This window comes from Biomphalaria glabrata, chromosome 5 (assembly GCF_947242115.1).
Source record: "Biomphalaria glabrata chromosome 5, xgBioGlab47.1, whole genome shotgun sequence".
Taxonomy (NCBI): domain Eukaryota; kingdom Metazoa; phylum Mollusca; class Gastropoda; family Planorbidae; genus Biomphalaria; species Biomphalaria glabrata.
The window spans coordinates 5,609,533-5,631,579 of NC_074715.1; the positions used below are offsets into that span (position 1 = coordinate 5,609,533).

The following is a 22,047-nucleotide window of genomic DNA, read 5'->3' on the forward strand; positions in this document are numbered from 1 at the left end:
TTAAAGAAATGAGAATGGTTATATGACTTTAAGTTGTCAATGCTTTACAATATATTTTGTAAAAAGGAATAAACTACCATAATAAATAACCGACATTAAGTGTAAGAGTCCTTTTTTTTTTAAAGTCGACCCACGGCGTAGACTAAGCCGTTATTTTGCAGGGCTGGCCTAAGGATAATACAACCTATGCGACCGCAGTGGGCCCCGCACTTCCAAAGGACCCGGGCTAATTCTAGGTATAAATTATTAAATTTAACCATTTTATAAGTTTTAACAGCCTTCTGGTTTACCAAGGAGCTCTTTGAAATTTCATGGAATTGCAAAATATACGAAAAAGTCCTGGAAATATCCGGAAATTATTAAAATCTTTTGAAAACTCATACAAATCTCATGAAATATATACAAAAAAAATTGTCATTTTGGGGTGTCATTCAATATGGAAAATAACAATCCTACGCGCGATTAAAAAAAACGGCATTATCCCGTAATTTTGGAATCTGGTGAAAGAAGCTTCTCGCGCCTTAAACTAATGAACTTGAGTTCAACAATTCTCGTAGATAGATTGAAACCATAGACTTATATATACTACTAGACTGGAAACCGAAAAAAATTCTTATCTGCGGCTGATTGATCGTGAACATTTTGTAGAAAGTTGGATCAAGGCGTTGTTTTGTCAAGTAGTTCAAAGAAGTAAGGTTGTTGTTTTTTTCAACCCTAACCTATGTAGCATATAATTTTATTTTTTAGATCTAGATCTAGTAATTGAAATACACAAAAAATCATAATTTAGTGTTGCATTCAGTCTTTTGATAAAGAAGATTATGTATCTAAAAATTGCAAAATATTAATTATGAGACGAGAGTACTCTTATTTTTGATGTTCATTTACTAGATCTAGGTCTAAAAATTAAATTATATGTTACATAGGTTAGGGTTGAAAAAAAAATTGCCTTTATTTCTTTTAACTACTTTACAAAACAACGCCTTGATCCAACTTTCTAAAAAATTTTCACGACATTTTTTGTAGTGTTAAAAAGTCTCAATGTCCAGTCTAGATATAGAATATATAAGTCTATGATTGAAACATTTGGTAATTCTTGCTATTGAGCGTGATCTATGTAAGAAATATAATTTTTATGATATACTTATGACGCAAGGCTCATAAAGTAGTTCTGTATGTAGTAAAAAATGAATAAAATGCAAAGACGAATTTATTTTCTAATACAAACTATTAAGTTTCACTTATAATTCGTATCCCTACCCAAACTGAGCCCCGCAAATTCCGTTTTGCATAGGGCCCCACAATGGTTAAGTCCGGCCCTGCATTTTAGTGACGGGTGAGCACAGATTAGATTACTTGTTCTCCTCCCCCCTCTCTCTTTTTTTCGCAGACCGCTAAAACTACCTGGGGTAGAAATCAAAAAGAGTGATCTTTCCATGACTTCTTGGTCACAACGGTTAAGTCCGGCTCTGCTATTTTGTGACAAGTGAATACTACTTGTTCTCCCACCCACCCCCTCTTTTTTCGTAGGGTAACTCTAGTCCGTCTGACTTGCAGAAATAAAAGAGTGATCTTTCCTTTACTTCTTGCGTGTCCAAACTCTTGAGACATGAAAAGAATTATATATATATATATATATTGTATTGAAAAATTTGTAACTCGGTGGCTGGTAAAATTTAAAAGAAAAATGTAAAATGTTTAGATTCACAATACCATGTTTTTAAAGATTCTTTTTTTATATTTGAATTATGTAGTCTCATCATTAACCATCATTAACTGTAATCATGAGCTTATAATCCATCTCTGGTACTGCCAGCGTGGTAGTGGCGTAGCTAGTATAAATAATGCCCGGCGTGGCCCCACCTCATTTATTCCTCCAAAAACAATATAGAAGTACTAAACATAATTTTAAAAAAAACATTTTTGCAAAAATAATTTGTATTCATAGTTAAAGTACAGCTAATTTCCACACACAAAAATCAGTTATACAGAAAAATACTAAATATGAATCTTGATGGTATAATTATCAAAAAATGTATTAAAATTCATTTTATTACACTTGTTCTTATTTAAGTGACAAAAATGAAAATCCGTAAATTTGTCATCGTTGATTGCAAGTAATTCTTGATCAACTTTAGTATTGAAAACGTAGCATGCATGTAGCCACACTAACCGCGATAGTCAGAAGTACGCGAATCAAGAGGTATTCGGCATTAAATGACTTAGCTGAAATTTCTTTTTAATTCAAAAGCTCAACCGGTTCTTGTTTTGGAAGCTCGGAGGTTTCTAAAGAAACTGCTATAAACCTTTGTAGAGTCTTTCAAACAAATTTATTTTTGGCAATGTTGCTAGCTGTACTACTGAAAATTGATTTCCATCTGAAAATTTAATAATTTGGCAAGGCGACAAAATTTCATAGTTATTTGTCTAATCAAGATGTTTCTAAAATTGGGTGATTATTTCTTAAACAATCCTCTCCAAAAGAATAAATTCTGCTCTGTGTTTCTTTCTTTCTTCCTAACTCTTTTTTACCTTGCATCTTTTCAACTTATGCCAGGTACCCACCGGAGTTGGGTGGACTCAGATGTGCCCTAAAGATCCCAAAATTAAAAATTCTGATCTTCATCAGAACTCGAGCCTGAGACCTTATTTTCGGGAGCCAAGTGCTTTACCATTCGGCCACCGCGCCTCCATAACCTCAGAGAATGGTTTCATTAAATGTGCTCGAATACTCATTTGGACAGCTAATTTTTGGCCTTTAAAAGTGCGTTGCTTTCAGAGATAAAGACAAACCTAGTAAATTTGATTCCATCTGGTCTACAGCTTATAATTAATTAAATAGAAAGAATATTTGAGATTTTCAAAGTAACTAAATATATAAATGTTTAGTTTACATTTCAAATACAGTATTTTGTGTTTGTTCATCTTTGTACCATGTATAGTATTACTGAAAAGCTAAGTGGAATAGTAATTTCATTCAAACTGGGGAAGCGTTTGCCACGTGCTGATCGCACCAAACGCACACTGCTATCTACGTCACTGCAGCGTGGGGCTGCTTTAAACATAACACTATTATTTTTGTAAATTATGTAGCGGTTTTTCTCATGCTTTATTATCTAAATAAATTATGATTACCATTTTTTTTTCTTGAAAGTTTTATTGAAAATAAATTTTGAATTGTAATAATAAATACCACAACAGAAATAGAACATCGGAACCACTAGCGGATCAAGGGGAGCGGTGGCCGGGGCGATAGCCCACCGCCCAACTCGACTCTACCCCCTGGGATGCCATGATTATACATAAATATTTATTATAAATTCTATAAATATATATCGTATATATATATGTTATAAACCTGGTGGTGGCACAGATGGGGGTAGTGGTGTGAGTGTAGTCAGCCGACGCAAATCGCCCCAGGCCAGCGCTAGACAAGCGGTCAACCGTGACGAGTTACGACGGTCAGCCGAGACGAGTGTCAACACGAAGGTTCGGGAAGGACCGTCACGAGAGTTCTAGTCATGTGACCACCTAGAAACGTCGAGAGGCGTTCTGTCCGGTTCAAGAAGGCCAGTAGGGACCCTATATAAGAACGGAGGTGTCGCAGTCAAGACGGTCGAGAAAAGGGGCTCAATACAGCAAGGTTCACGAGAGACGGTTCACGAGAGAAGGTTCACGACAGGGGCTCAGAACACGGTCAACTACAGCACAGTTCAACGGTGTGGTTCTGTAAGGAGCATTACGACGGTTCAGTGCGGAGTACTGTCAAGTACAGTTGAGACGACTGGCGTCTTGATCTTGGTCTGTGATCGAGTCCGACACAACGAGCCTAGTGTGTGAAGTCAGTCCTGAACTGTTGAACCCAGAGCAAGCCCAGAACGAGACGGAGAGGCCAGTGCAAGAGTTGATACGGCGGTACGGTGTTATCGGAGAGATATTTGTACAGTGTACGTGTTGCCAATTGTACAGTATTGGCTGTTATTTATTCAACTATTAAAGTGTTAACGTTACTTTGGAGCCCTGAGTTGTCAGGTTCTGCAAGTTGGTGGTGTATGGTGCAGTTTGCAGAGAGCCTGGATAGTGAGATTCGTAACAATATATTTGACTTTACATATACACATATGTGTGTGGTGTTACTTTATACATAGAGTTAACGCTTTCTGGGTATTAGGGTTAGGGATCGGAAAACAATCGTCCCCCCCACACAGACACACTCAAAAGTTCTGGATCCACAAGTATACAGGACGTACACTATTTAAATGAGTAGCTGTAGTTTCACCCAATTTTTACAAACACATTTTTTTGTCTATTCACATGGATGTGCGACCTTAATAGAGGAATTGTTAAAGATTTTAGAAATAAGAAAACGAACAAACCTTTAGACAGCAGTAGTAACTCTTTAATTTAGACTTTCCATTGTAATTTAAATTACAAACATGCAAACATAAAACACTATCATTTCCATCAATTTAGATCATTGAACTCTTATCAAAAGTTTCACAAGAAACAAACCAACATTTTAAAAAGAGTAAAACTGAATTAGACAATGTCTATAGCCTAATGTTGTTATGTACGAGAGTCAGCGCATGCGCAGTGCTTCATTTGATTATGTTGAAACAATTATCCTTGACTCAAAATAGCCATTTCCGTAAATTTGAGAGATTTGCCGTAGCCTGTGATGGACTCCCAGATGGCACCAAACGAATTTTCTGTGCTTTGCATATCTCCGAACAGATTGACCTTGAAACAAGCGTTGTACCACCAGCCTGACGTGTAGAAACAGGCGCAACCATTGGGATCACTTCTGTCATAAGTGGAAAAATTCATTCCATTGTGTTCAAGAAGATCTTTATTAGCACTATCGGTAATGCCTAAAGAAAGTCTGTAGCTTTCTTCTTCACTGCCTAATCTAAACCCTGAGTAGTAGTAAGTGAAGTTTTTGTCTTGAAAATCTATTTTGATCCTTAGTAGGTAGGACGCCTGACAAGTAGACAAAACAACAATATTTATATACACAAATGATAATTTTTTTTAAAAAAAAGTCGACCCCTGATCATCTATTTTGTAAAAAAAAAATCCAAATAAAAAAAAAGCAAGTTCCACTATTTTCAGCTGGAATTTCAGAAGCAAACAACAAGCAACCCAAACGTCCTACCCTCCATAAAAATGGACTTATGTGGGGCAAAGTGCTTGGCGGGCTGTATGATATGGCAAGGTGTTAGGCGGGCTGTATGATATGGCAAAGTGCTTGGCGGGCTGTATGATATGGCAAAGTGCTTGGCGGGCTGTATGATATGGCAAAGTGCTTGGCGGGCTGTATGATATGGCAAGGTGTTAGACGGGCTGTATGATATGGAAAGGTGTTAGGCGGGCTGTATGATATGGAAAGGTGTTAGGCGGGCTGTATGATATGGAAAGGTGTTAGGCGGGCTGTGTGATATGGCAAGGTGTTAGGCGGGCTGTGTGATATGGCAAGGTGTTAGGCGGGCTGTGTGATATGGCAAGGTGTTAGGCGGGCTGTGTGATATGGCAAGGTGTTAGGCGGGCTGTGTGATATGGAAAGGTGTTATGCGGGCTGTATGATATGGCAAGGTGTTAGGCGGGCTGTGTGATATGGCAAGGTGTTAGGCGGGCTGTGTGATATGGCAAGGTGTTAGGCGGGCTGTGTGATATGGCAAGGTGTTAGGCGGGCTGTGTGATATGGCAAGGTGTTAGGCGGGCTGTGTGATATGGCAAGGTGTTAGGCGGGCTGTATGATATGGAAAGGTGTTATGCGGGCTGTATGATATGGCAATGTGTTGTGAAGAACTAAATTTCTTATTACTTTTATTGCATTTTGAATATTCATATTTTTTTATTATTAATTCTCTCAGCTAAGTCGAGATAGAATAGTCCACAAATTATGCCCCAATCGCAGTGTAAGTTTAATATTGACACACCGTACAAAAAAAACTTCTGCTAACGATATTTTTTCTTAATTAAGCCTTAAAAAATATTTTCACTGAATTTATACAGACTAGAAAACCACAGAGACAATCAAGAGACAGAAAAAGAAAACAGCTCTTTCAGCTAGACCTAAAACAGATGAACACAAATGCACGAACTGTGGCAAACTCTGCTGCTGATTAGTCACATCAGAGTCTGTCCGTCTCAGAACGAAACCAAGACCAGCGACTCGTCTGAGCGCATCTATTGTCTCCGAGAGAGATATATATGTATACAAATCTTGCGGCAAAAAAGCCGAAACCGGAGAATTAGCAATACGGCCGCCAATTAGCGATTTGACCAGCTTTTCCAGAACTGGCCATTATCGCTTCACATTGACCGGCCAATGCACACAATGGCTAGCCATTAAATCTCATTATTAGTTATAGGTTATTCCTGTTTTTAATATATAAAAACATTTTAAAATAATTAATAATGCAAAAGAATCATTAAAACTATCTTCTGAATCATATAACAATTAATGTTTAGGCCACAATAACAGATGACGTTTACATTATCTGCCCTATTGTTATATCAACTTGATCTGTCAACTACACATTCTGTACACGTTATTTCTCCCACTTCCCATGTTCGGCTAAAGTTGCAACTTTGCTCATTTATTCACTGTCCCTATCAAAACCTTGTGTAGTGGATAGTTGTTTTTTTTAAATAAGTAAAGATAAACCATGTGTATAGAATTAGACAATAAGAATTGAAAGATAGCTAGAGTAGGATAAGATAATTGAATGTTACTGGAAGGATTGTATCCAAGTCGGTATGTTGATGTCAAGATGAAATCAGAGACTTATGTGGTCCAGCCAATGTTCCATTCATCTTGCAAAGGCTACCAGGGAGTTTTTGTGGTCAAAGAGCATTACAGTGAATTGCCAGAGACCTTTGCCAGCTCTATCTGTATCCTCGGGGTGCAATCCAACTTGCCTGAACCCATTCGAGAGTAGAACAAAGTCTGCGACCAGGCAAGCGTGTTCAAAGAGACGAACAGAATATCCTATCGGCCTATTCTGTTGCCACGATCTCAATGGGTCTGTCCGTATCAAGGGTCATAGTTTGAAGGTCAGTGATAATGTGCCTTACCAAAACATTCTACGTTATATAATTAAGTTACATGATTCTAATTTATATTTTAGGCCTACATACTTTAAGTAATCGTATTTTTTTTCCTAATAGATAATTATAAATAAGTCTAAGCCCTACTATGCTCAATAAATAACAAATCATAAAACGTTTCTACCTTTACTGTCAGCTGGTAAATGTTTTCATTCCCAAGGTAAAAATCGCCACACTGTGAACCAAAACCTGTCTTATACGTTTCCCAGTCTAAATTCCAATCGACTGAAGAAGCAGCATAGCGACGCTGAAAACAAACAAAAATTATATTAATATTAATAATACTAATTATTAAATGTATAGAGCGCTGTTAACAAACATGATGTAGGCTCTGTGATAACATTTACAAACCTAAACACGAGAGCTAAAATGACGAACTAATCTAAACAAGTTTTGAACAGATAGGTCGTAATGTTCTTATGGAATGTAGTGAAGCATGTTGTCTGTCTGAGATCCATGGGGAGTGACTTTCAGACCGTAACTTTTAAGGGAGAAACTTGGAACCTGTAGAAGCGTTGAGTGCATGGAGCGCAGTGTTATCTGAGGGACATGTGTGTAAATGGTATAAGTTGAAATAGTCCCCTTGAAGACTCGAGCCCTGAGTGAATATTTTTAATGCATTAAAAAAACGATGATGTGAACAGTCAGATACCCCTCTTCTTCCCTTCTCCTTTCCAAAGTTGTCCAGAGAAGTGATAGGATCATAGCCCATTGCGAAAACTAAAGTCTAAACAATAGCAATTGGTAAAATTATTTCTAATCGCACAGCTTTATTATGTTTAGGTCGATCATATGTAATAATGAAAGACTGATCCAAACTTATAATACAATTGCACTTTATGTAAACTTTGTTGTTTTTGAAGTAATTCTACTTTCGTTCTTGTTTTTGTCCCACTGTTGATAGGGGCCCCATAGCTTCACAATTCGGAAATAATATTTCATTATTTACACAAAAAATGTCTTTACTTAATTAAAAATAGATTCATACTTTGTGTCAGAGATAAATATTTCAGAAAATAAAAAGCTCCCTGTAACATTATATAGTGGACAGTAATAGCTTGGTACACAATATGAATTCGCAAATGAAACAAAGGGTTGAAACAAGGGTTTGGGGTCCCCCGCCCCGAAATGAAATATCCCCCACAGAGAAGGGGGGGGGGTTGGAATTTAGTGACTCATTTTTTGTCAATTATGCACTCAAAATGCTATGAGCATAGCCAAATGGGTTTTGAGTTTAAACGCCCCTTCTGTGGGTTTTGAAGCTAAAAAATATCTCTTCAATGTAAAAAAAAGCAAATTACGCACTCAAAATTCTATGAGTGTAGCCAAATGGGGTTTTTAGTTTAACCCCTCTCCAGTGGGGTTTGAAGCTAAAAAATACCTCTTCAATATAAAAAAAGCAAATTACGCACTCAAAATGCTATGAGCATAGCCAAATAGGTTTTGAGTTAAAACCCCCAATGTATGAATCCTGCCTGGTCGTGATGTTTGTGTACTAGACTGTCGTTCGGATTTATCGATGGTCCCTGGTTCAAACCCTGCCCGTTCCCATCCCCTGTCGTCCTGCGGGAGGTTTGGATTAGGAAGTAAACTATCTTCCTTTAGTCTTAAAATTACTAGACCTAGGCCAATGTTAGTAGGCCTTTTGGTATCGGGTAATAGTGTAGGCCTGCTATGATGTCCGTATCCGATTCATTTGTTAATGTGATACTACTGTTTACATTATAAATAAATCTGCATCCTTAAGCTGTCAGAAGATTCACTTAATAAATAATTTTTTTTTCAAATTACTAATACATTTATAAAATATATATATCATCTGGGCTCTATTTAGTTTTATTTAGACTGACAAGTGTATAAAACAGCGCGCTATAAAAGTTTTTTAAACTTATAATTAAAACAAAGTTCGTATCAAAATTATTTTTTAAAAACAACATTTCAATCAGTTTTCCTTTCAATGATTTAGTTAATAAATGAAAAATATATTTCATAATGATCCGTTCACATTTTTCCATTGTGGCCTTAGAAGCACATTTTTGTACCAATGCTCGAATCTATGAATGAAGCTTGACTTATTAATGAAGAAGTCTGTGACCTTTTTTAAAAAACTTACCTTCCCTGAAGTTTTTCATTTAAAAGTGGTGTATTTTTTTTTATTTTTATATTGAAAAATCTGCTTACATATGTAATTTTAAAAATTAGATGGTTAACTTTCAGAAAAGAAAAAAGTAGCCGTTGCATCAGAACTTTGAATGATCTAAAAACTAATAGCGTCTTTTCCTTTCGGGGGCCTCAAAAAATGTTTCAGAACCTCAATTTGTTTAACTCTTTACTGAATATATGCTGGGGCCTCCACTGGCGTGTGTTGCAGATTTAGATCTCCAGATCAGCTTTAATTTTAAGATGATTATATTTTGACAAATTATTATGTTCCGACATTAGCTTTCCCTGAGTGGCCAGTTCGGTGGTATTTTTACTCAAAGATATACTTAAACTTAAAACCGTTTTTTCAGATCTGACCAGGAAGGTTTTAGGTAGGTTACACCTATGATGAGTTTGCAGACCAATTAGAGTTCTCAGCTAAGTATTGCTAATTCCGCCTAAATGTAAAGATATATGGTGATAAAGAGGCCAATAGCCAAAAAAAGAGGCAATGCTCAAAAAGAGGCAAAAGCCCAAGGATTCCTAGGATGTAAACAGCTCGACAACTGACGTCAAAAGCAAAAAAAAAAAGATTTTTTATTTTTTAAGGAATTTTTTTTTCTTGAGGCTATGAATAAGACATTAACTTTTACAAAACAATTAGATTAATTATATATTCATTATACGACATCAATTAGGCCAGGTTCACATCTAACTTGACATTCACTTTCATCTATCCCTTGTTCTTCTTGACCGTTGAGGCACCACAGATGATCTGTCAACCTTCTTTATCCATTCTTCTCTGTCATTTGCCTTTGACAGAATTGAATTCTGCAATTTGTTTTGAAACCTACCTTTTTACCTGCCTGGGTGGAACACTTCGGGGGCCGATTTTGAGTTTGTTTCCACACAAACTGTCTTTGTAACCTTGTTAATTAATGTGTCACACTTTTTGTCATGTAAATGAAAATAATTTCATACCTTTTACAATAATCATTTGTTGGACCAGAGGATGAAATAACCAGGTGATGAAATGACCGGAGATGAAGTGACCGGGGATGAAGTGACCAAAGTTGAAATGACCGTGAATGAAATGACCGGGAACTAAATAGTATGAACAATCAATTTTGATCATAATAATTATAATAATAAAAATAATATTTCTCTATAATATTTACTTGAATAACAAAAAATAATCCCTTAGGGTCCGAAGAATCACATATGGAGTCATAACCGTCCATGTTGGCTATCAATTCTTCTTGGGGAAATAGTGTGTTGGTGTGCATCAAGCTGTTCAGACAGGGTAAACTAATCTGTGAATAAATACATTTATAAATATATAACGGTTGTAGTGATACAATAGGATGACGCTCAGAAGTTATCAAAATTGGGAATTTCCTTTTTGATGTGACGATAGATTAAAGAACATTACACGGGTTAACTTGGAGACAGAATGAAAGGACAAAGATGCTGGAGAGTGCTTCAAGCAGTGATGAGCAAACTTTTGGAGGAATGCGCCCAAAAAAAAATAAAGAAAAAGTTGGGGCGGGACATAATTTTGTATTACGAAAATATAGAAATTTAGAATCAGATTTAATTATATCAAAATTTAACTAATGCGATGAATGAAGCTAGGAGAATTTTGATAATAGTTCTTCTTCATTTGGTTCAGCTTCGAACGTAGTTATTAATTTAAATTAATTTAAATTATAATCTTTGAGCATGAGACATTTCCATTTGGAAAACTTTTGACAAGACACCTGTAGACGTAAAATTCGAAATATTTAGAAATGTTTGAGATGATTATTAGATAGCAGGTCAATTACTTCAACTTTTTAATAAATACAATCGAGAGGCTAAGTACGCTTGAACTTGATTTGGCTACCTATAAAGGGAGCTCGAGGTTCGACACCCGACTCGAGCACAGTTGTGTTTACTAAGCGCCTAAAGGAGGCACGGAAAACCTTCTCTCAGATACCCCCCCCCTCCCCCTACTGGTCCACAACTGAGATAGGACCATAGCGCTCTGAACATGCTATATTAAAGCTATATATTCTTTTTTGAAGTAACGTCTGTATTATATAAGATAAGATAATTAATTAATCATATATGGAATTTATTCCATTTATCGTAATAATGAATATTCTTGATGTAGATACTTTTAAAATTCGTATCATTTTTACTAAATATTTGACCCTTTTTTGCACTGTAACATTCTTATGGCTTTATAAGTGAGTGGTAAAGGAGCAGAAATTGAGTTATTATTTTGGGGTCAACTTGTGTACATTTCATGAGGCGTTCGTTAGTCATGGCTGACTACACACCTAGGAGAAGGAAAACTTATTTCAAACCTCTGTTGCGTTGCTGCTGAGGAAAAATTAGGAGCAGGAGACCCCTAAATTGTTTGCATTACTCAGAGTTACACCCTGCTGATACCATACTGTGTCGGCACTAGCCATCAACTATCTGAAGAGGAGGGAACTGACGTATGGGCGACATCGTCCCGACCACAGCTAAGGACTAGGGACTAGGGATTCATCTCATTTCCATTATATGATTCATAGTCGTTGTGACGACACGTCTTAATCTCACACAAGGTCCAAGTATTTAATATTTTTTTAAAGCTATTAATTATAAATTTGTTCTAACCTAGCCCACCAAACACTAAAACACCACCCCCACCCCTCTCTGGTCCAACATCCCCCTCTTTACTAATCTCACATTTTACCTTTTCCATTCTGACAACTAGACTTTGACAGGATCAAGCTGGTTGAACGTCCGACTGATGCATGCCCCTCCTCCCATTCACTGGACCAATGTGGACAAACGATGGACGCGATTTCCCATCTCTCCCCCACGTCATGGAGACAGGCAGACAGACAAGTGACTCTTTCCCCTCCCTCTGGGAGACAGGTTGCTGAGGAAAAGAGAACCACGCTGGCAGAAGAAAAACGTCAGATAAGAAAAGCAAGGCCCATGACACTAGCTCCATCTGGAATAACCTGCCCAGTGTGCAGCCGAACATTCCGGGCTCACATAGGTCTCACCAGCCACATGATGAGGCACAAAAACCCATTGTAAAGCCCTCAGACCCCTGGATAACAAAGTGGTTATCATCGAACCACGATGGACGAACTATGAATGAAAAAAAAACATGGCCACCACTCCACATATATTTCGTGGAGTCAACAGGTCTTTCAATGTAGTCGAAATTCCTGCATCAGGTAACTGTTTAATTCTATCAGTCGCATATTTCTGGGAAAATGTCATCGAAGAAACTCATGCTCTCGAACTTCGCAAGATGGCTGTAAGCTTTGTTTGCGAACATTGGAATTACTGTGGCGACGCCCTCTCCATTGCTCTTGCGTATGCTACGACGTGGGTCGACTATTACTAAATTGGTGCATTCTCTGTATTATAATGGTCCGTAAATAAATACATAAATTCAATGAATTTTTAAGTGTTGGAAATATTTCATTATGACCCAAAAGCAACTGTAAGAATATAAGCAATAACTATTAATATTATTAAAGGATTATCTACCTTTCTAGGGCAATTACCGAGAGTACATCGATAACCTGAAACATAAGTCAAAGAGTCTATAGTTAGATAGATACATATCGTTACTAATGAACAGTGACAGGTAGAGTGACATAATGGGGAAATGACTATTTTTGATTACTTGTATAGTTATGAGTGATTCCCCTTATGTAGTTTATAAAAGGCCTTGCAAACTGTGTTTAGGGGCCACTTGCTCCTGAGTTACCAGCTTGACCACTTGACCTGTGTTGTGTATAGTATTTTTTCTTTTAGTGGTCGTGTGTCATGGGGTACTCGGAGAGTGTGCCCTGCTCTGGAGATCTTTGGGCTAAGTATATCTTTAGTATTATTGTATTTTCTATAATGTATTATTTGTAGAGATATAGCCTCAAATGATTTCCAGGCAGTATATTTTTACCCTGATGTTCTGCATCCTGGGGTACTCCCAAACGTGACATATTTTTGTAACCTTTTTCTAAGGGATTCAACCTGTATTGAATCATCAGATGGACTTTACATATTTTATAGCATTGTCTCTGAGGGATTTAACCTGTATTGAATCATCAGATGGGCTTTACATATTTTTATAGCATTGTCTCTGAGGGATTTAACCTGTATTGAATCATCAGATGGGCTTTACATATTTTTATAGCATTGTCTCTGAGGGATTTAACCTGTATTGAATCATCAGATGGGCTTTACATATTTTTATAGCATTGTCTCTGAGGGATTTAACCTGTATTGAATCATCAGATGGGCTTTACATATTTTTATAGCATTGTCTCTGAGGGATTTAACCTGTATTGAATCATCAGATGGACTTTACATATTTTTATAGCCTTGTCTCTGAGGGATTTAACCTGCATTGAATCATCAGATGGGCTTTACCAAACGGATGTCTATAGGTGGGATTCTATGAAGCTTGTAGGCTCATAGGTGTCCTGAAGCTTATAGTTCATCATGACCATTTTGTTTTGTTTTTTGGCTAAAAGTGGCTAGTGTAAGCCTGAAGCCTGTAACCCTAGAGTAGCCAAAAGTGGTCATGTGTTGACCTGAGGCCTGTGACCTTCAGTTTGCTGTGTAAGCCGGAAGTTTGTAACCCAGTGGTCAAAAGTGGTCATGTGTTGACCTGAGGCCTGTGACCTTTATTTTTGATAACCAGAATGTGACGATAATGTAACATATGACTAGGGCTGTGTGCCATATTATTTTTGAGTATCTTTTGTTTACTTTTTGTTGTGTCGGCCTGTGAGTTAATGGCCATGTATTTACACTTTTATTTTATTCATGTAAATAAACTTTGTATATATGTTTACCTGCGACTTTGTAAAGTCTTTTGTTGCATACATTAGTTGAATTGTATACCTGGAGGTTATACCTAATAACCTAGGCAGTACAAGAAGGGACCAGTACACCTCTGGACGAACGTGCCAGCACACTTTTAACACCGAAGCAGGACGTTTTGGCGCCGCCGTTTTGGCGCCGCCGTTTTGGCCCCGCCGTTTTGGCCCCGCCGTTTTGGCGTGAAGGTCGTTTTGGCGCGAGCCGTTTTGGCGACGGGACGTTTTGGCGCGAAATACATTATGTACGTTTATTGTATTATTTCTTTTAAAAGAATTATTCATATCTATGTTTTACATGAGTGTTTCTGTTAACACATATTTTTCACGTACTAAATGTAAATGTGTGTTTGCTTTTCACATCATTTTCTTTAATAAACATTTTGGCTTGTGTATGTGTGTTTATTAAGAGGCACACTTTTATTTTCAAAAAAGTTTTTTAAGATATTACTTTAAAAATTAAATAACAAAATGAAACAATGAAAGACAAAAAATTGATGCAATTATTTGTTTACATTAACATTGGTTTATTTAATAACTGTATGGTATCTCCAGCTATACATACCAAACACTTGCTAATATAAGTAAAAATACAATACATGTACCATGTTTCTCAAAATACTCTAAATTACGTATACATAGACACCATGGTTATTTGCCTTAGTCGCTGGAATTCAAGGGTTCATTAAAAAAAAGCTACGTGCTTATTAAATTATCGTCAAATGATATCTCGCGCCAAAACGTCCCGTCGCCAAAACGGCTCGCGCCAAAACGTCCCGTCGCCAAAACGGCGGGGCCAAAACGGCGTCGCCAAAACGGCGTCGCCAAAACGTCACGTACCGTTTAACACTGATCTGTTGATCTAAAGTAGGCTACCTAAGTCTAGCTATAATTCTAATAGAATATTTTTAGCTATACCCGCTAATAGGTAATGTGAACTGATTATATTTGTTCATGAATCCGTATTAGGTCACAGTCACTATGTGTGACCCCGGCGAGATGACACAGCACCGAGTGTTATCTGGAATCTATGCGTGTAAACAAAGACTGGATGTGACGTGCCTCACGTGTTGTTCCAGAGGACGAACAGATCTACGAAGGGGGGCATTTTGACAAATGAACAGTGACAGTTAGTCGGCGAGATGACACTGCAGCAGGTGTCCTCTGGAACCGACATGTATAAACAACGACAGGATGTAATGTTTCCTCCCGTGTTGTTCCAGAGGATACTAGAAGTGTTTTTGCAATATTGGACAAACGATTAGGGACTCTATATAAACCAGAGAGTTCATGGGAAAAGAGTCAGGACAGTCGTCGTTACTGTTGTCTACTGTGCGAGACAGTAGAAGAGAGTGGACTTGAGCCGTTACAGTCGATACAGTTGATTTAAGACGTATACGCTACATGTTACAGTGACGAATTGTTATAGTTATTATTCAATAAAGTTAGATAAAACTGAAAGTTTAGTCGTCAAGTTCTTTGCTGTGTTTTTATTTGTGTGCCAACTAATATATCTAGCCAGAAGATTCAGAAATACGTAACAATATCATACATAGATGGATAGACTAGCGATAAAATTCACACCGGCTACGACCGTTGTTCTGTCTTCCATGGCTTGTATGTTGTTTATTATTTTGGTTTTATTTGTAAAAAAAAAAGGGCTAAAATGAAAGGATCAACCTGACATACTTTTTCTAACCCGTGAATTAGTGTGTCTGTTACGATGAAGTTGATTTTGGCCCTGACAATCTCAATCTTAAACAGAGACGAAGGGCATTTTTTTCCGCATGTATTCGATAAAGAATCGAATAGATAAATAGACATTCAAGAACATTATATTTCTGGATCTAGACCTATCATTATAATTTTAAATAGGCCTACTGTGACATTGGCTGTTAAAAATATTCCGTTTATTTAAATCTACCCTTCATTATTTATTGAGAGTCAAACACTCTATTAAAGAAACATTATCAGACTCTCAAAAGAGGAATTGTTTTTAAAAATAAAAATGTCTTCCAATACCTCTATTCAGTTCGTAGCTTCGTGGAAAATTCAAAAATCTTGATTGGTGAACACAGATTTCAAAAATGGCTCTAACAATTTTCCTAGAAATTTAACAAGTGATGTATATTGCTGAGAATAAAAATGGTAGCTCGTTGGCCTCATTGGGAAAACTCTAATTTGACTTGCCATGGACGAAAAAAATTCTAAAATTTAACCAGCTACTTCCTTCCGTGTAACAACTAAACACCTTTCAAGATCGAAACCACACCGGTTAAATTTAACTATAACGATATTTTTTTTATTTCAACCTAACCTTTGTTGTAAATATGAACATTTTTAAAAATAACAAGATTATACATCCGTTTACTTTTTGTGCAGGTTATAACACCCGGTTAGTTCAGATTTTTAGACTTTGCACCTGAAGGTCAGTGGTTCAAATCTCTAACGGCACGGTGATTTCTTTTATTTTTATATGTTTTTAATTGTGTGTTCGCACAATTTAATTTGAGTATTTCGATCTCTATAAAAGCTGAAATGGAAGTTATAACCTCGACCCTAAAAAGAGTTTTAACAATAGATTAAAAAACTTGATTGTGTTTGTTCAAATACTTCCATAACAAGCTGAAAAGTGGAATTAATGCTTGTATATGTCTAAAAAATCGTATGTAGGAATCTTTTCCAAAGCATAGAACTGTGTGTGGGGAATATTGGTCATTGAATTCCCTGCCAACAAATATTTGTTTGGGAGGAGTAGCGATTTAATGTCACATGTTACCAGATACTAAAATTCTCAAGTCTTTTGGGGGGGGGGACGAAAAAAGGGGAGGAAGAGAAAAGTGATAGAGTTCACAGATAACAAGTGAGGGCTACTTAAAGCCGGCCATTCTAATTAAACGTAACATATACTAGAATACACTCGCCAAACGAAATGTGGACAGTTTCATTGAAGTGCAAAAAAAAAAAGGGGGGGGGAAAGAATGATGTCAGTATTTGCAAGATGTAATAAGAAAAAAAAAAGCCAAAGGCCTGTGGGTAATGTAAGCATTAATTAATGCAAGGACAGCTTAACCTTTTTTTTTCCCAACATGAATCAGATAATCTGAATAACAAAACAAAAGTGATTCACTGTATGCAATACTTTTTAGCTGAATATAACGTGAAAGAACTGAACATGTACATTTTATACCTCTCAATACTATAAGATTTATTTTCCTTTAAATTATTTAATAACCACTCATTAATAAATTAGTTGATTGATTTTTTTTTATTTGTTCATGTTTTGCTTAAGACATGAAATAATTGTGCAAAGTTTGAACTTGATGCGAGAATGGAAAGTGGCAGAGATAACCTGTAACAAAACACTGTACCAGAGAGACAGAGCGAGTTGATAGAAGCTTTGTACAAAACAATGTACCAGAGAGAGCGAGTTGATAGAAGTTTTGTACAAAACAATGTACCAGAGAGAGCGAGTTGATAGAAGTTTTGTACAAAACAATGTACCAGAGAGAGCGAGTTGATAGAAGTTTTGTACAAAACAATGTACCAGAGAATGCGAGTTGATAGAAGTTTTGTACAAAACAATGTACCAGAGAGAGCGAGTTGATAGAAGTTTTGTACAAAACAATGTACCAGAGAGAGCGAGTTGATAGAAGTTTTGTACAAAACAATGTACCAGAGAGACAGAGCGAGTTGATAGAAGTTTTGTATAAAACAATGTACCAGAGAGAGCGAGTTGATAGAAGCTTTGTATAAAACACTGTACCAGAGAGACAGAGCGAGTTGATAGAAGCTTTGTACAAAACAATGTACCAGAGAGAGCGAGTTGATAGAAGTTTTGTACAAAACAATGTACCAGAGAGACAGAGCGAGTTGATAGAAGTTTTGTATAAAACAAGGTACCAGAGAGAGCGAGTTGATAGAAGCTTTGTATAAAACACTGTACCAGAGAGACAGAGCGAGTTGATAGAAGCTTTGTACAAAACAATGTACCAGAGAGAGCGAGTTGATAGAAGTTTTGTACAAAACAATGTACCAGAGAGAGCGAGTTGATAGAAGTTTTGTACAAAACAATGTACCAGAGAGAGCGAGTTGATAGAAGCTTTGTATAAAACACTGTACCAGAGAGACAGAGCGAGTTGATAGAAGCTTTGTACAAAACAATGTACCAGAGAGAGCGAGTTGATAGAAGTTTTGTACAAAACAATGTACCAGAGAGAGCGAGTTGATAGAAGTTTTGTACAAAACAATGTACCAGAGAGAGCGAGTTGATAGAAGTTTTGTACAAAACAATGTACCAGAGAGAGCGAGTTGATAGAAGTTTTGTACAAAACAATGTACCAGAGAGACAGAGCGAGTTGATAGAAGTTTTGTATAAAACAATGTACCAGAGAGAGCGAGTTGATAGAAGTTTTGTACAAAACAATGTACCAGAGAGACAGAGCGAGTTGATAGAAGTTTTGTACAAAACAATGTACCAGAGAGAGCGAGTTGATAGAAGTTTTGTATAAAACAATGTACCAGAGAGAGCGAGTTGATAGAAGTTTTGTACAAAACAATGTACCAGAGAGAGCGAGTTGATATAAGTTTTGTACAAAACAATGTACCAGAGAGAGCGAGTTGATAGAAGTTTTGAACAAAACAATGTACCAGAGAGACAGAGCGAGTTGATAGCAGTTTTGTACAAAACAATGTACCAGAGAGAGCGAGTTGATAGAAGTTTTGTACAAAACAATGTACCAGAGAGAGCGAGTTGATAGAAGTTTTGTACAAAACAATGTACCAGAGAGACAGAGCGAGTTGATAGAAGTTTTGTATAAAACAATGTACCAGAGAGAGCGAGTTGATAGAAGTTTTGTACAAAACAATGTACCAGAGAGACAGAGCGAGCTGATAGAAGTTTTGTACAAAACAATGTACCAGAGAGAGCGAGTTGATAGAAGTTTTGTACAAAACAATGTACCAGAGAGACAGAGCGAGTTGATAGAAGTTTTGTATAAAACAATGTACCAGAGAGAGCGAGTTGATAGAAGTTTTGTACAAAACAATGTACCAGAGAGAGCGAGTTGATAGAAGTTTTGTACAAAACAATGTACCAGAGAGAGCGAGTTGATAGAAGTTTTGTACAAAACAATGTACCAGAGAGACAGAGCGAGTTGATAGAAGTTTTGTATAAAACAATGTACCAGAGAGAGCGAGTTGATAGAAGTTTTGTACAAAACAATGTACCAGAGAGACAGAGCGAGTTGATAGAAGTTTTGTACAAAACAATGTACCAGAGAGAGCGAGTTGATAGAAGTTTTGTACAAAACAATGTACCAGAGAGACAGAGCGAGTTGATAGAAGTTTTGTATAAAACAATGTACCAGAGAGAGCGAGTTGATAGAAGTTTTGTACAAAACAATGTACCAGAGAGACAGAGCGAGTTGATAGAAGTTTTGTATAAAACAATGTACCAGAGAGAGCGAGTTGATAGAAGCTTTGTATAAAACAATGTACCAGAGAGACAAAGCGAGTTGATAGAAGTTTTGTACAAAACAATGTACCAGAGAGACAGAGCGAGTTGATAGAAGTTTTGTATAAAACAATGTACCAGAGAGCGAGTTGATAGAAGCTTTGTATAAAACAATGTACCAGAGAGACAAAGCGAGTTGATAGAAGCTTTGTACAAAACAATTGCTGTGAACACAGTGTAAATCAACTTAAAGTATTTCTTTCAAAAAGTGAAAAAAAAAAACTCCGTCTTAAGCTGAATAAACATTGGTAATGTTCAGTATATCTAGCTTTCATGGTGTTGATTATTCGGCAAGTGTCTGAACGTCGGCACGTAAAATGTCTCTAAAACAGCCATACATTATTCAAGGAGAGAGAACGGTATATACAAACTGAAATCAATCTGAGGGAGGTAACTCAGCAAGGAAAAATGTTAATTTACAGGACACCACAAACACATTCAAGTCAGTCGGTTATTAACACAGCTTCATTTAAAGCTCCTAGACTTGAGCGGAAATCTGTTTCTCTCTAATATCCACATTCTTTCCAAGTCTAGTCTTTAACAGTGCACAATCTATAGCGCCACCTTCTGTACTAGCTTGGATACCGTGGGTGTGTGCAAGGCAAGGTTATAATAGTCAGTCAGTGAGACAGACAGACATATAAATAATAGATAGATAGATAGATAGATAGATAGATAGATAGATAGATAGATAGATAGATAGATAGATAGATAGATACATACATACATACATACATACATACATACATACATACATACATACATACATACATACATACATACATACATACCTGGATGGATGCATGGATAGATAGATAGATAGATGGATGGATGGATGGATGGATGGATGGATGGATGGATGGATGGATGGATGGATGGATGGATGGATGGATGGATGGATGGATGGATGGATGGATGGATGGATGGATGGATGGATGGATGGATGGATGGATGGATGGATGGATGGATGGATGGATGGATGGATGGATGGATGGATGGATGGATGGATGGATGGATGGATGGATGGATGGATGGATGGATGGATGGATGGATGGATGGATGGATGGATGGATGGATGGATGGATGGATGGATGGATGGATGGATGGATGGATGGATGGATGGATGGATGGATGGATGGATGGATGGATGGATGGATGGATGGATGGATGGATGGATGGATGGATGGATGGATGGATGGATGGATGGATGGATGGATGGATGGATGGATGGATGGATGGATGGATGGATGGATGGATGGATGGATGGATGGATGGATGGATGGATAGTCAAATACTGAATGTCAAATGGCAAGAAAAAATAACAGCATCCACACAATCCTGATGCAGTCCCAGCTGCGATGGGCAGGTCACGTCTACAGAATGGAAGACCACCGCATCCCTAAACGACTCCTGTATGGCCAATTAAGGGAAGAAAGCGCTCGCAAGGCGGACAAAGAAAACGCAGGGACACCCTCAAAGCTTCTCTGAAGGCGTTCAGCATAGACCCAGCCACCTGGGAGACAGAGGCACATGACTGAGCATCATGACGTCGCGCTGTGAAAACTGGCGCACAGGTAGCTGAGGAAAAGAGAACAACGCTGGCAGAAGAAAAACGCCAGAGAAGAAAAGCAAGGCCAATGACTCTAGCTCCAGCTGGAATAACCTGCCCAGTATGCAGCCGAACATTCAGGGCTCACACAGGTCTCATCAGCCACATGAGGAGGCATAAAACCCCAGTGCAAAGCCCTCAGCCCCCTGGATGACAAAAGTGGTCATCATCGAATTACGATGGACGAACTATATAGATAGATATTCCAGCCAAAATAGAATAATAAAAGTAATGTAAAAAAAAAATGTGAGACCTGGAAATATCTTATTATGATCCATAGCAACTGTTAAGCAATAATTAGAGATTTATTCCCGATGATATTTTTTTCACGTTATTATTGAACATATTACACATAGACACATTCAATACACTAAGGAAGCTATTAGAAACAAACTTTGACTCACTTGGAAAAACTGCTGCTAAGGAAAGCAACAATAAATAAACTCCATGTCTCTCCATCGCTCTGGTCTGCTGAAGAAAGGTGAAGATTTCTCTGCCCTTGATCTAAACTGATTAATTTCGGCCACGTTTGTAATTAGAAATATGACTTGTGTGCTCACAGATTATTGAAAACATTGCACTTAAATAGAGCCCATGACAACAGAGAGCAATTGTTCTCAAATATTTTTACTCCACCACAGTTTTTGAAATACTTGAAATGAATCATTTTAAAGATAGTTTACGGTTTACAATGGTGTCATGTGGCCAGCACAACGACCAACTGACTTAACTTCCTGAACTTATTTCAGCTACTTATTAGTTTGGGGCGTCCTAAAAAATTTTAAGTT

The 22,047-nt window shown here is 37.3% G+C and overlaps 1 protein-coding gene across 1 annotated transcript; it reads right to left on the bottom strand.

Moving 5' to 3' along the window:
• Nucleotides 1–4,377: 4,377 nt before the first annotated feature.
• On the bottom strand, nucleotides 4,378–21,811 carry LOC106078536 (ficolin-1-A-like). Its single transcript, XM_056031048.1, has 5 exons — nucleotides 21,664–21,811; nucleotides 12,799–12,833; nucleotides 10,434–10,568; nucleotides 7,238–7,360; nucleotides 4,378–4,980 (listed from the first exon to the last, which is right to left on the bottom strand). Exons 1-5 carry the CDS (start codon nucleotides 21,716–21,718, stop codon nucleotides 4,621–4,623), a joined length of 708 nt encoding a protein of 235 aa, XP_055887023.1. The 5' UTR covers nucleotides 21,719–21,811; the 3' UTR covers nucleotides 4,378–4,620.
• Between the last annotated feature and the right edge of the window lie 236 nt (nucleotides 21,812–22,047).

Coding starts and splice junctions, on each gene's coding strand:
- LOC106078536 (XM_056031048.1), bottom strand. CDS start 21,718: ATGGAGAGACATGGAGTTTATTTATTGTTGCTTTCCTTAGCAGCAGTT. Junction 10,569..12,798: donor TCGGTAATTGCCCTAGAAAG/GTAGATAATCCT, acceptor ATTTATTCACAG/ATTAGTTTACCCTGTCTGAA. Junction 4,981..7,237: donor TTTACCAGCTGACAGTAAAG/GTAGAAACGTTT, acceptor TCTACTTGTCAG/GCGTCCTACCTACTAAGGAT.